Source organism: Muscardinus avellanarius, assembly GCF_963383645.1.
Source record: "Muscardinus avellanarius genome assembly, chromosome: 3".
Taxonomy (NCBI): domain Eukaryota; kingdom Metazoa; phylum Chordata; class Mammalia; order Rodentia; family Gliridae; genus Muscardinus; species Muscardinus avellanarius.
Genome location: NC_137788.1, coordinates 54,377,145 through 54,392,843, shown reverse-complemented (window position 1 = coordinate 54,392,843; position 15,699 = coordinate 54,377,145). Strand labels below are relative to the sequence as shown.

The following is a 15,699-nucleotide window of genomic DNA, read 5'->3' as shown; positions in this document are numbered from 1 at the left end:
AAATCAAAATATGGTTCTAGCCGGGTGTTGGTGGCACACACTTGTAATCCCCGCACTTGGGAGGCAGAGACAGGAGGATCACGCAGGTTCGAAGCCAGCCTCGCTGGCTTAGGAGATCCTGTTTCCAAATAAAAAATATATAAAAGATAGGTCTGGGAGTGTAGCCCGAAGGTAGAAGGGTTTCCAGGAGCCCCAGTACCACAAAAAAAAAGGTTCAAATTTTAAAAATACCAAATATTGGTAAAGTGAGGGCAAGCAGAATGTTAATACACACTTGGCAGAAATATAAATTGATAAAACTATTTTGTAAGACTGCTGGGCAGTATATACTGAAAATAAATATATGAATGCCTAATGACTCAGCATGTAGTTCTAGGAATATACAATAAATGTACACATGACTGGGCACGGTGGCACATGCCTACGGCCCCGGCTACTTGGGAGGCCGAGGTAGGAGGGTCACTTGAGCCCTTAAGTTCAGGACCAGCTTAGCAACACAGACTCCATCTCTAAAACAAACAAAAATAGACATTTTCACCAGAGCACACGTACTAGAATATTTGTAGCAATGTAATGGTTCCAAATTTTAAACTATACAAATGACCACTAAAAGTAAAATAGTGTGGTTTATTAAAATCACAGAATACTCCTGAGTACAGAAATATCTAGCTTCCAAGGAGGTAAACAAGACAATGATTGGCGATCAAGAATTAACAGGTATGAGCAGGGCGTGGTGACTCACACCTATAATCTTAGCATTTGGAAGGGTGAGACAGGAAGGTCACAGTTCCCACACAGCCTCAGCTATTTAATGAAGCCCTTTGAGCCCAGTGAGACCCTGTTTCAAAATAAAAAATAAAAGAGAGGGCTAGGGGTGTAGTGCGGAGGTAGAATGTCCCTGGGTTCCATCCCCAGTACCAAAAAGCAAGAACTAATAGGTATACATTGAAGAAAAAAAACACAAACCAAAATAAGAATATTCTATCAATCCAAACTGACCCAGAACTAACATAAAAGCTACAATCAGAAAACAAGGATTTTAACGATTATTATAAGCATTTTAACCATCCTCTGCTTACTGTGCAATAACATCAGATCCTCCCTGCCCATGAACACCAAAACAACTTCTGGAAAGGTATTGTGAGTGGTTTTGGGTTATACTCATTAGAAAAAGAGAATCCATAAAATAGATAATAAGAACAGAAATAGAATATTCTTCTAGCTAATAGCCAATTCCTCTCACTCCTCCTTGCATTCGGACATTTTTAATAAGTTGCAAACATTTTTTCCTAATATCCTGAGAACATAGTGCTATTTCAACAGTAATACAAGAATATACTACACATGTTGATAATGGTAAAAGTAAAAGCAATTCAAATATCAATGGTAAAATAAATAGTTTAGGGCACGTAATAACAATGGAAGGATTCTTATGGAGGCTTCATCAGATTCGCATAACCTAATACTGCTGAATTATTAATTCAATTTCCAGTTCTTCTCTCCCCAAAGGATTGTAATCCCAGCACTCGGGAGGCTGAGACTGGAGGATCTTTTGCGGACAGCCTCAGCTACTTAGTGAGGCCCTCTGTAACTTAATGAGACCCTGTTTCAAATTAAAGAATAAAAACTAGCTGGGCGTGGTGGCGCACGCTTGTAATCCCCGTGCTTGGGAGGCTGAGACAGGAGGACCTCGCAGGTTCAAAGCCAGCCTCAGCTGGCTTAAGAGACCCTGTTTCCAAATAAAATATGAAATAGGTCTGGGAGTGTAACCCGGAGGTAGAAGGCCCCTGTGTTCCATCCCCAGTACCACACACACAAAAAAAAAAAAAAAAAAAAAAAAAGAATTAAAAACTAGGGCAGGGGATGTAGCTCGGAGGTCAAATGCCCCTGGGTTCCATCCCCAGACCTGCAAAAAAAAAAAAAAATCCAAGTTTCTAACCATGATTTGGTCTTCCTGGTGACCCAGCTCCCATCAAAAAACTCACCAAGAGTCACCTCATTAGACCAAAGGCACATTCTAGTCACCCAGAAAATCCCAAGATATTTAGAAGCCCTATGTTGAAGACCAAACACTAGAACAGAAGATGTAGCTCTTAAGTAGCTCTCTCATCCAGGAGATTACAAGAGTTTTAGGAGCTCTGTATCATGAACTGAGGATAAAAACAACATATATTTCTTCCTTCCTTCCTTCCTTTCTTTTTTTTTTTCCTGCAGTACTGGAGATGAAACCCTGGGGTTATTCTACCTCTGAGCTATACCCTCAGCCCTATTTTCTTTCTTTCTTTCTTTTTTTCTTTCTTTCTTTTTTTTTTTTTTTTTTTGGTGGTACTGGGGTTCTTGGAAGCCCTTCTACCTCCGGGTTACACTCCCAGACCTATTTTACACTTTTTCATTTGGAAACAGGGTCTCTTAAACCAGAGCAGCTGGCTTCAAACCTGCGTGATCCTCCTGTCTCTGCCTCCCAAGCTCGAGGATTACAAGCTTGTGCCACCACACCCAGCTTTTATTCTTTTTTTTTTTTTTTGGTGGTGGTGGTGCTGGGGTTCCTGGAAGTCCTTCTACTTCCGGGCTACATTCCCAGACCTATTTTATGCTTTTAATTTTTGGAAACAGGGTCTCTTAAGCCAGAGCAACTGGCTTCGAACCTGTGCGATCCCCCAGTCTCAGCCTCCCAAATGCTGGGATTACAAGCGTGTGCCACCACGCCCGGCTATTCTTTATTTTGAAACAGGGTCTCACTGAGTTGCAAAGGGCCGCCTAAGTAGCTGAGGCTGGCCACAAACCATGATCCTATCTCAGCCTCCCAAATGCGTGCGCCACCATGCCCAACTAAACAAATGTATATTTCTTAAACATATATTTAATTATGATTAGCATATGTTCCTTCAGTGTATGAATAATGTCCTAGCCTACATGTTCTCCATAAATAATTACTAAAAATAACAATGAAATCTGACTCAAAAATCTAGAATAACAATCATCATCATTGGAATTAAGGAGCCAGCTAGGTACTCCACCCTCTACCTCTCTGAAAACTTAGTAAACTTGCTGAACCAAAAGTTAAGTGACATCTATAAGTCCAAATTTATCCCCAACATTTCTACTAATACTCCTTAGCTTAAACTACCCAGACCTACCTACTTCTAACTCTTGCAAAGATGCATGTTGTCTTTTTCATTACAGATTCCAAATTCACTCTTTAAAAAAAAAAAAAAAAAAAAACTCTTCTTACATCAAGCATTTCATGAGCTTAACTGACTTTAGGAAGGGTCAAGGAATATTAACAAGGGAACATCTCAAATGACATGCACCCTCCTGCTACCTTTCTGCCTCATTTTTTTGTCCCTCTCCCCATCTTTCTTCTTATGTCTTTCTTAGTCCAAAAAAAGCCCAAAATGCAAACTCAGATATGCCTGACCTCAGAGGATATACTCCTAACCATACTGCTACGGTTGTCCTCTGTCTGTAAAAATAATAAACAAATAAAAGAAACATATATATATGTATGTATGCATATATGTATATGACCTAACTATTCAGAAAAATTCAAGATCCTTCACTATAATTTGATTCTTTTCGCAATGATCTCCCACTATAGCTAAGTAGAGATGTTAGAGATGTTTCCTAAATATGCTCTCTAATATCTCACTGCTATTACTTTTATCATGCTAGTTCATAAACCTAGAATACATACCTTCTTTACCAACTTCCTCTTCATTCTTCAAAACTGATGTAAACACTGAATGACACATAAGATTACTTAGAATACTGCCTGGCCATTACAACTATTCAATAAATGTTAACTGCTATTACTACAAACCGCTCATAAGGTTTTACAAAACTGATAATAAATGATACACTAAGATAGGTCAACCAAAACTGAATATATACAATAATAACATCCTCTCACATATATTATTTTCAACTCTTTTTTTTTTTTTTTTTTGGTGGTACTGGAGGTGGAACCCAGAGGCTTTCTACCTCCGGGCTATACTCCCAGACCCATTTTTTTATATTTTATTTGGAAACAGGGTCTCACTAAGTTGCTGAGAGCCTCACTAAGCAGCTGAGGCTGGCTTCGAACTTGTGTGATCCTCCTGTCTCAGCCTCTCTTACACACACACATTCTCTCTCTCTCTCTCTCTCTCTCTCTCTCTCTCTCTCTAAAATACAAAACTAAGCAAAGATATATAGTAAAGAGAAAAGCAGTGTTAAGAGATACAATATAAGTTTATAAACTTTACCTCTGCCACCACATAAACTTAGGACAAATTATTTAATTTCTTTAAGCTTCTACCTTCCCATTCATAAGGCAAGGACACTTAATCTACCTTTTAGGCTTGTAAGAATTAAAGATATTTTCCTAAGAGCCCAGTATGGTACCTGACATTCAATAAATAGCATAATTTTAAAAAATTATTGAAAGGGAGAAGGGAGAATATAAGTGGAAATTCAGAAACATCAAATAAAGTCAATTTGAGATATTAAAACATCTTTATTAGCCGGGCGTGGTGGTACACACTTGTAATCCCCGTGCTTGGGAGGCTGAGACAGGAGGATCGCATGGGTTCGAAGCCAGCCTCAGCTACTGAGTAAGGCTCTCAGCAACTTAGTGAGACCCTGTTTCCAAATAAAATATAAAATGGGTCTGGGAGTATAGCCCAGGAGTAGAAAGCCTCTGGGTTCCACCCCCAGTACCACAAAAAAAAAAAAAAAAAAAAAAATCTTTACTAATTGAAAAAAATTAGTGCTGAGCATGGTGGCCCATGCTTGTAATCCTAATACTTAGGAGGCTGAGATAGGAGGATCACAGGTTCACAGCCAGCCTCAGCTATTTAGTGAGGCCCTCTGAAACTTAGTTGAGACCCTGTTTCAAAAGAAAAGAACAAAAAAATAGGACTGGAGGGTATGGGTTGGAGGTAGAATGCACCTAGATGTTCAACCCCCAGTTCTGCAAAAATAAATAAATAAATAATTGAAAAAATTAGGAAGGCTAAGACAAGAGGATCACAGGTTTAAGGCCAGTCGCAACAACTCAGAGAGACCCTGTTTCAAAAGTAATAAAAGGAGCCAGGCTTGGTGGCGCACACTTGTAATCCCAGCATTTGGGAGGCTGAGACCAGAGGATAGTGGTTCACAGACAACCTCAGCTACTTAATGAGGCCCTCCGCAACTTAGTGAGACCCTGTTTCAAAATAAAGAATAAAAAACAGGACTGGGGATGCAGCTCAGAGGTCGAATGCCCCTGGGTTCTATTCCCAAACCTGAAAAAAAAAAAAAAATTGCCAGGTATGGTGGAGCATGCTTGTAATCCCCATGCATGGGAGGCTGAGACAGGAGGATTGCACAGGTTCAAAGCCAGCCTCAGCAACTAAATGAGACCCTGTTTACGAATTAAATATACAATAGGTCTGGGAGTATAGTCTGGAGGTAGAAAGCCCCTGGGTTCCACCCCAAGTACCACCAAAAATAATAATAATGATAACAGCAACAACAACAACAATCGGGCTGGGTGTTAGCTCAGAGGTAGAATACCCCTGGGTTCAATTCTCAATGCCAAAACTAACAACAAAAACCTGAAAAAAAACCATCATGTTTAGGTTAACTAAGGTAATTAATTCCCATTAGCATATACTTGAAAGTTACCAGAGAACCTGATAAAGAATACTAACATTTGTATATGTGAGAATACCAATGCCTATCTCAGTACCTTATTTGGAGAAGGGGAATGTGGAGAGGGAGCCCAGGGGAAACTCACCAAGTAATGTGTGCAAGTACCTCATTATCGCTATGGCCTACATTGTGATGTGAGACTATAATGTACCAATAAAAGTATATACAATCAAATGAAATAGTATTTATCTAGTACTCATACTGAAAGTTGAAAACTATGATGAACAGAACATGATCCTTGCCCAAAAAGAGTTCATGAGAACCAAACCATATGATAATATATTATGTGTCATATAAAATACTGGTACTTAACAGAAATATTCCAAAAAAGAAATATGAAAATAAAATAATGAAGAGACAGGCATGGTAACACACATACTTGTAATCCCAATACTTGGAAAGCTGAGACAGGAGGATCCAGGTTCACAGCCAGCCTCAGCTACTTAGGCCCTCTGCAAGTTAGTGAGACTCTTTCAAAATAAAGAATAAAAAATAGGGCTAGGGGTGTAGCTCTGAGGTAGAATGCCCCTGGGTTCAATCTCCAGTACCACAACAATAAGAAAGAAAAGAAAGGAAAGAAGGAAGATTAAAAATGTATTTTTCTAATATTTTTAAATGCTTTTAGCACTTACCTTCATATTTAAAATGGTAACATTTTCCAAGTAATAATACAGGAGAATTTCTACTAAAATATGTCTTTGTTTTCAACACCCAACCTAAATAAAAAAGAGAAAAAGAGCTTTGCAATTAAGACTTCAAACTTTCTTTAACCTAATTTCAAACCAATTTTTATTTCTGAAAGTGCATTTTTGCAAGAGTTGCAAAATATTCTGGCAGTGGACTAAAAATATAGGCCATATGCTACTTTTGAATAAAGTTAAGATCTTTTAACCACATTCTATCCACTTAAAAACATGAGAAAAACAAATCTTTAATTTTAATTTACTTTGACGGGTCACAATGTCCCGTACAGTACAAAATTCAAAAGGTAAAAATTCTACTCTAGTTTCTCTAAAAGCTAATCTCCTTTCCTTGAGGCAACAAATTCTATCAATTTCTTATGTTTTCTCCCATCTTAAATAAATAAAAGACTTTAAAGTGCTTTTAAGTAGCCCAGGAAGTAACTTAGGAAATGGGCCCACTATAGCCTGCTGCTGATGATAAAGTGGATCAGCGGAAGTTCCTAGAGAAATCTGTAGTAACTTCCTCATTTTGGCATGCATGTGGTATATAAAGCTTTTGGACATCCTCATATCAATTTCCAGCCTCTCAAACTTCAAACCCTAACTTGAGCTGTAAATTCTAATGTCTCAAATTTTCTTCCTGTTAAACTATCAGCATCTACATGGTAGTGCCCTGGTCTAGGGATGTAACTCAGTGGCAAAACACCAACTTAGGATGCACACGTCCCTGGGTTCAATCAGCACCAAAGGGAAAAAAATGGTAAAAGGTAATATCCTTTTTGGCTTTTCCTGATGCCATTGACAATTCCCAAATTCCTGAAAACAGCATGTGCCCACTACATTGCTGAATATTCTTGAGTATATAAAATTCCAGACTGCTAATGGCAGGTTTAAAAGCAACTCCTAAAATACAGTGTTTGAAAAGAAAGAATCTGGAATTGGGAGTTGACAGACAAGTCTAATCTTAAATAGACTAAGTTGTTACAAAGTTTAAAAGGAACTGTAATTTTTATGAGAGCGTTTTCTATGGAACTATACAAATAAATTATGTATTTAAAATAAAAATCATGCAAGTCTCAATTTAATGGTAAGAGAGAATGGGAAGTCAAATACACTAATTAAATTTCATCAAGCTTCACTTGGATTACTGCAAGACTTACCAAAATAGTTTCTCTGCAGTCAGTGCTTCCTCGTTCTAACAAATGCCACATGTCACTGCCAAATTAAACTCCCTGAGGCTCAGCTTTGATTACGTAACTCTTCTGTTCAAAACACATACTCATTACTTAACAGATTTATTATGAACTTCTCAGTCACAATAAAGACTCTCCAGAGACAAATTTTATTTATTTATTTATTTATCTATTTATTTATCTATTTATTTATTTATTTATTTATTTATTTATTTATTTATTTATTTATTGGTGGTACTAGGGTTCCTGGAAACCCTTCTACCTCCAGGCTACACTCCCAGACCTGTTTTATATTTTTGATTTATTTTTATTTATTTATTTATTTATTTTGTGCGTGTGTGGTACTGGAGTTCCTGGAAGCCCTTCTACCTCCGGGCTACACTCCCAGACCTATTTTTACATTTTTATTTGGAAACAGGGTCTCCTTAGCCAGCACGCACGGCTGGCTTTGAACCTGCACGATCCTCCTGTCTCTGCCTCCTAAGCACGGGGATTACAAGCGTGCGCCACCACACCCGGCTGTTTTATATTTTTATTTTGAAACAGGGTCTCTTAAGCCAGCAAGACTGGCTTTGAACCTGCGCAATCCACCTGTCTCCGCCTCCCAAGCGCGGGGATTACAAGCATGCGCCACCATGCCTGGCCAAATTATCTTTATTAATCATATTTCCTGCTGCCCTTCACCTCTACTCAACTTTGCAACTTGGTTCATGCTATCATCTGACAAAAATGTCCTTTCCAGTATCAGCCCATCTAAATCCTACTTTTCTGGATCAAACATGCTTTTAGTCCTCCCCCCCCCACCCCCCACTTGGATCTGGCTCTCTTCTTTAAACTCCAGTGGGAAATTGGTATTTATCTATTGTGTATAAGTAAGTAGGCAAGGAGTTTTATACATATCTTTTAGAAATATTATTAGTAGCAGGGCATGGTGGCATACACTTGAAATCTCAGTACTTGGGAGGCTGAAATAGGAGGATCACAGGTTTGCGGCCAGTCTGAGCAGCCATCTGCAACCTAGTGAGACTGTTTCAAAATAAAAGAATAAAATAGAGCTGCGGTTGTAGCTCCAAGATAGAATGTCTCTAGGTTCAATCCACAGTACCACAAAAAAAAAAGGAAACAAAGAAGAAATATTATTAGTAGCCAGACATGATGGCACATGCTTGTAATCCCTGTACTTGGAAGGCTGAAACAAGATGATCACAGGTTTGAGGATATCTTCAGTAAGTAGTGAGACTCTCATTAATCTAGCAAGACCCTGTTTCAAAATAAAAATAAAATAGGGCTTGGGGTGTAGCTCAGAGGTAGAATACCCCTGGACTCAATCCCCAGTACCACAAATAAATAAATAAATAAATAAGTAAATAAATTTTTAGTATCTTACTGGAATGATTCTAATATCTAAACAGTGGTAAGCTCTCCCCCAAAAAGGCAGTATTTCAGCCTAGCATGGTGGCTCACACCTGTAATCCCAGTACTTGGGAGGCTAAAATTCTTGGCCAGCCTCAGCTACTTAGTGAGACCCTCCACAACTTAGTGAGACCCTGTTTCAAAATAAAGAATAAAAAATAAGGCTGGGGATGTAGCTCAGAGGTAGAATGCCCCTGTGTTCAATCCCTGGTACCACCAAAAATAAAATAAAATTAAAAAAAAGGAGCTGGGGGTGTAGCTCAGAGTTAGAACACCCCTGGGCTCATTCCATTGCCACAAAACACAAACAAAAAAGGCAGTATTTCGAAAGCAACTCTTACAAACTTAATAAAAAAAAAATTCAAATAAAAGAAATAGCCTTTAAGGAGAAACTTCTCTCTCTTCCCTATAGTTTATCCTCTAGCTATTTCTTTCTAATCACCCACCAGTCCCTCTTCAAGAAAGCCGGTTATGAATCTGGTCAGAGCCTGAGGCACTACCAGGGTCCACATTTCACAAAAGCACAGGATTAAAGTGTTTTACAGCTCAACCATCAATCATGGGTACATATTCTCTTACTTTTCTATTTCCTATGCAAACCCTAGCAGGGTCTAACCCCTCATGAGACTGACTTCTTTAATACTCTAAGAAGTTAGGTGCCTAAGAGGATTCAGGACTTCCTATAGGATCCCACCATTTTTCTTTTGCCACAAGTATGTTGGAACTTAATCAGACTTAAATATGGGAAGATTAACCTACACAATGTACTTTTTCTTTCAATTATTTTAGTTGATGGCTTTTCATTTTTATCTTTCTAAAGCTTTAAAAGAAATTAACTACTTATCTCTGACCCAGCTTATTGAAGCTTTTAACAAGGATACTATGGGCAAAGAAGGAAAAATGATGAATACAGGAAATAGTGGCAATGGAGAACAGAGCCTGGACACGGGGAAAGCCATAAATAGGAAGTATTCTCATGAATAAGTTCTTTCCGCACATATTAAAAATAGTCATCAGAATTCCTCATATCAGTTGAAACTAGAGTCCCATCCTGACACAGCACTTGTCCTGGTATGCTAGAGTTCGTGGAGAGGATTTGCTGGTCTCCATTCACTGGCAGGGCAGTCAGTGCCCCTATTAGTGCTCAGATCAGAAAGGTGCCCTACCCTAGGGGCTGAAAGTTTGGGTGGACCTGCCTCATTCCTCATGCCAATCAGGGAGTTGGTACCTGCCATCGTAGGTTATTCCTTTTCTCTTTCTAGGGTTATTATAAAATTTGGGGGAAAGGAAAGTTCCAAAGCAGCCTGTCATCGTTGTACCAGTATTAGGAATGGCTTAGGAAGATTTGAGAAAGCTATGATTATTAATATATTCCAAAAAAAATGGGTGAGGGGCAAATCTGTGCAAGGACTTGGTTTCTGCCTAAAAGCAGGCAACTATTCCAATGTAAATTAACCTAGCTAAAAGTAATAAACAAGTCAATAGGAGAGGAGAACTAGGCCTTTCTCTGTCCAAAGACAGATCTACATGATTAGATAAGCTAGCTAAGATGGTAGGAGGGGTAGACCTTCATGGAAGGAGACACCTTGCCACACCTTATTGGGGGAGATACCTTACAGGGATGTTCACTACTTCAGAGTCACGCAAACAAGATGGAGGTCATGGGTATAAAAGGCCGAGTCCACGTGTAATCCCTTTGGTGTACTCATTCGAGTCACCCCTCCATGCTAGTCTGGTATGGAGCTGTATTCATTTCTAGTCACCCCCCCCCATGCCACTTTGGCATGGGGCTGTATTTCTATTTTCTGTATTTCTATCTTTCTAATAAACTTCTTTAAATCTTCAGCAACTGTCCAAACTCTGCATATTTATTCTTAGCTTAGGACAAGAACCCATGGTAATTTTCTGTTTTTGGTCGTTTTGGGCTTTTGTTATGGGCTGGGGGAAAGTGTGTCCGGGACCCTCGCAGGGTTCCCTGGGGAACAGTTTCCCCAAATCATATTCTCCCAATCCGTAACAATAGGTACAGGGTTATTTGGGGGGATGATGAAAATGTTCTAGAATTAGTGATAACGGCTGCTCTACTTTGTGAACACATTAAAAACCACTGAGTTGTATACTATTTAAAATGATAAGTTAAAAATGTGAATTGGAGCTGGGGGTGTTGGCCAAGTATGGTAGCTCCAGTGCTAAGATAAGAAGATTCCAAGTTTGAGGACAGCCTCAGCAACAATTTTCATCAACCTAGTGAGACCCTGTTTCCAAATAAAAAATAAATAAAATAGGGCTGGGGGTATAGCTTGGAGGTAGAATGCCTCTGGTTTCAATCCCCAGTACCAAAAAAAAAAAAGTGGATTGGGGCTAAGGATGTATGTATCTCAATATGTAGAGTATAATGTTTTAGCATGCACAAGGTCCAGTGTTTGATCTCCCACACCATATAAAATAAATTAAAATTTAAATTGTACTTTTTTTTTTTAACAGTACTGGGGATGGAACGCAGTGGCATTTTGCCTCTGAGCTACACCTCAGCCCTATTTTTTATTCTTTATTTTAAAACAAGATCTCACTGAGTTACAAGGGTCTCACTAAGTAGTAGCTGAGGCTACCTGCGAACCACAATCCTCCTGTCTCAGCCTCCCAAATGCGGGGATTACAAGCGTATGCCACCACATTCAGCTTAAACTGCATACTTTAAAAGGGTAAATTTATAGTACCCAAAGTGTTTTGGGTTTTTTTTTGCAGTACTGGGGATGGAATCCAGGGGCATTCTACCTCCAAGCTATACCCCCAGACCTATTTTTTATTCTTTATTTTGAAACAGGGTCTCAGAGTTTAAAAAGGGCCTCACTAAGTAGCTGAGGCTGTCCTCAAACTGCAATCCTCCTGTCTCAGCCTCCCAAATGCTGGGATTATAAGCGTGTGCCACCATGCCTGGCACCAAAATACACCTCAATATTTAAAAAAATTAATGTTCGAAATTCTCAACATAGGCTGGGTGTGGTGGCACACGCTTGTAATCCCCACGCTTGGGAGGCTGAAACAGGAGGATCACACAGGTTTAAAGCCAGCCTCAGGTACTTAGTGAGGCTCTCAGCAACTTAGTAAGACCCTGTTTCCAAATAAAATATAAAATTGGTCTGCGAGTAAAGCCCAGAGGTAGAAAGCCCCTGGGTTCCACTCCTAGTACCACCAAAAAAAAAAAAAAAAAAAATCTCAACATAGCTCGAAGATAGAAACCCCTGAGTTCCATCCCCAGTACCCCCCCCAAAAAAAAAAAATCTCTGTACCAGTATTAGGAATGGCCCAGGAAGATTTGAGAAAGCTCTGATTATTATATCTCAAAAATTGGTGAAAGAGCTGGGCGTGGTGGCACACACGCTTGTAATCCCCACGCTTGGGAGGCAGAGACAGGAGGATCGCGCAGGTTCGAAGCCAGCCGTGCGCGCTGGCTTAGGAGACCCTGTTTCCAAATAAAAATATAAAAAATAGGTCTGGAAGTGTAGCCCAGAGGTAGAAGGACTTCCAGAAACCCCAGTACCACCAAAAAAAAAAAAAAAAAAAAAAATTGGTGAAAGGACTTGGTTTCTGTCAATAAGCAGGCAACTATTCCAATGTAAATTAACCTAGCTAAAGATAATATGCAAGTCCATAGGAGAGGGGAAGTAGGACTTCCTCATCCTCATTCTAAAGGCAGGTTTACATAATTGGATAATCTAGGTAGGATGGAAGGAGAGGGTCAACCTTCAGCCTTCAACCATCACCTTCGTGAAAAGACACCTAGGCAGGAAAGTACACCTTAGCAGGAAAGTAAGGGGAGGAACCTTACAGGGTTTTTACTGCGTCAGAATTACGTGAACAAACTGGAGGGTGTCATATATAAAAAAGTCTGTTCCATGTTTTGTATCTCAGTGAATTCATTCGAACCACCCCCCCATGCCACTCTTGAATGGCATGGGGCTGTAACTGTCCTCTATATTTCTATCTTTTTAATAAACTTCTTTAAATCTTCAGCAAGAGTCCGGGCTAATGTGTATTTATCCTTAGCTCAGGACAAGAACCCGCGCTCTTTTTATCTTTTTGTGGTATATGGGGGGAATTATTCCCAGGGGTCTAACAAAGATCCGTGGGGACGGTTCCCCCAGACGGTAACCCTCTCCCCCAAACCGTAACATTCTCAACATGTAATACAAGCATGGTGGTGCTCCCAGTGCTTGGGAGGCTGAGACAAGAGGACTGCAGATCCAAAGACAGCCTCAGCAACACAGCAAGATTCTCAGAAGCCTAGCAAGATCTTATTTTAAAACAAAAAAATAAAAAAGTCTGATAAGGGGGGTGTAGCTTATAGGTAGAATGTCCTTGGGTTCAAATTCCCAGTTTCTCAAAAGAAAAAGAAAATTTCCAACATGTAATGTCATGTTGCCAAGTTACAGCTAGCTGATCATCACTTCCAGTGGACTAAAGGCTTTGTCAATTCTGGATAATGTAAATACCTGATTTTGGATTATCAAGCCTTTTACTGGATTTTTGTTATCATTCCTATTCTATGGATAGGAACTACTTGCTGTTGAACTAGCTCTACCTGAGTACTTCATCTCTGAGGGCTTCTAAATCTCTACAAGTCTGAGATGGGTTTTTAAAACCATCATATGATTCTTATTGAATTTGTCCGCCATGAGTATTAAGGATGAAAATAGAGACTTGAGGGTCCACCTAGGAGAAAAGACAGCAATGACAGTGCATGAACTTGATACCATCTGTTTTGTGTGTTCAGAGGTCAGTTTTGCTTAACTTCCAGGTACAGACAGGCTGCCTGAAATTGAATCTGAAGAACTACAGTATTATCACTTGAATAAGTTTCTTCTAAGCTGGGGGTGGTGAGGCAAGCTTGTAATCTCAGTTCTTGGGAGACTGAGATAGGAGGACTACAGGTTGGAGGACAGCCTCAGCAAGTACCTAGCAAAACCGTTTCAAAATAAATATAAACATAAAAATAAAAATAGGGCTGGGGGTGTGGCTCAGAGGTAGAATGCCTCTGGGTTCAATCCCCAGTACAAGAATAACAGCAAAATATCTTTCTGCTTTGGGATATTACAAAAGTATAAATGCCCTAAGGATCAATATACTAATATCAAATTAGGGGGAAAAAGAAAGGACCACATATATCTGGTTGTTTTTTTTGGTGTTTTTTTTTGGGGGGGTGGTACTGGAGTTCCTGGAAACCCTTCTACCTCCAGGCTACACTCCCAGACCTATTTTATATACATATGTATATGTATATGTATATATATACATATATACATACATACATACATACATACATACATATATATATATATATATATATATATATATATATATATATATATATATACATACATATATATATACATGAAACAGGGTCTGGCTTCGAACCAGCGGGATCCTCCTGTCTCCGCCTCCCACGCGCGGGGATTACAAGCGTGCGCCACCACGCCTGGCTATATCTGAGTTTCCAAGCCAATGTTCATGATGATATTTGGCTCTTTCTTCGGAAGACTCTTATTCACATTCCTCAGATACTGAAGTATTTCATCCATTCTCAAGTAGCTGTCAGCAACTTACAGAAAATACAGAATATCTTCAAACATTTCTCTGGATCTATATAATTCTTTAGTCATAATACTTACTGTATTTCATGTTGTTCCAAGCAGATATAAATTTAGTTTTTAGCTTGTCAACTTCATCTGTTCCTGTGGCCTCCATATTCAAAATCTAAAGAAAAAGCCATCACTTGGTTGCATTCTTCTGTAGCATTTAATCTTCTGTACTGATTTAAAGAAAAGCAAATGAGGAAAAAATAAGTAATCAGTGCACAGTATGTGGTAACATACTGCTAAAGTTATTTAAGTGATTAAATACAATTTGAAGTAAAAATGAGTAGACTACTCTTCATTTTAGACAAACCTAGCAAATTCTCATTTTACAGGCAAAAATCTTATAGAATATGGTACTGTATAAATATCTAAGTAACCCTGGCATGATAGCTCACGCTTGTAATCCCAGTACTTGGGAGGCTAAGACAGGAGGATCATGCAGACTTGAAACCAGCCTCAGCTACTTAGTGAAGCTCTCAGCAACTAAGTGAGACCCTATTTCCAAATAAAATAGAAAATAAGTCTGGGAGTGTAGCCCAGAGGTAGAAAGCCCCCGGGTTCCATCTCCAGTAAAAACACACACACACACACACACACACACACACACACACACACACACAATATTCAATACCAAGTATGAAACAAAATTACCACACAAAACACAAAACCAAACAATATTTTCCCCCCAATAATTCACAATTGAGCACAATAAATCACTTTAGTAACATGGGCCAGCTTTGATGCTTGCAAGAACATCCAAGCTGGGGCATTTCCTATTTCCTGCCTATCTCAATATTGAAGCTATTTTTTTCCAATGGAAAATGTCTTCCTAATTTAAAATAAAAATAAATATAGCTCATAAGTGTGTGTTTCATAACTTGAAGAGGGAAAATTGGGATGTGCAATATAATCTGAAAAAGGAACAAATTAGTAACTGAAAATGATTGTGCTTATTTGCAATAATTCACAGTTTACTTTATAAGAAAAGAATACTGCACAGAGCATTACCCCTTTAGGGTTATAAATATCTACTCAAAATATTGATACAATCATTTTCCTAACAATAGGCATTCTACTTTATAACAGATATTAAAAGCTACT

At 38.9% G+C, this 15,699-nt stretch overlaps 1 protein-coding gene across 1 annotated transcript in view; it reads right to left on the bottom strand.

The window, feature by feature from the left end:
- The window catches only part of ATG4C (autophagy related 4C cysteine peptidase), a gene marked incomplete at both ends in the record, with an annotated part of 53,229 nt that extends 38,522 nt beyond the window's left edge, over positions 1 to 14,707 (bottom strand). The window contains 2 exons of the mRNA XM_080693332.1: positions 6,306 to 6,389; positions 14,632 to 14,707. Coding sequence (XP_080549458.1) covers positions 6,306 to 6,389; positions 14,632 to 14,707 — 160 coding nt within the window. The remainder of the gene's footprint in view (positions 1 to 6,305; positions 6,390 to 14,631) is intronic.
- Positions 14,708 to 15,699: the final 992 nt, after the last annotated feature.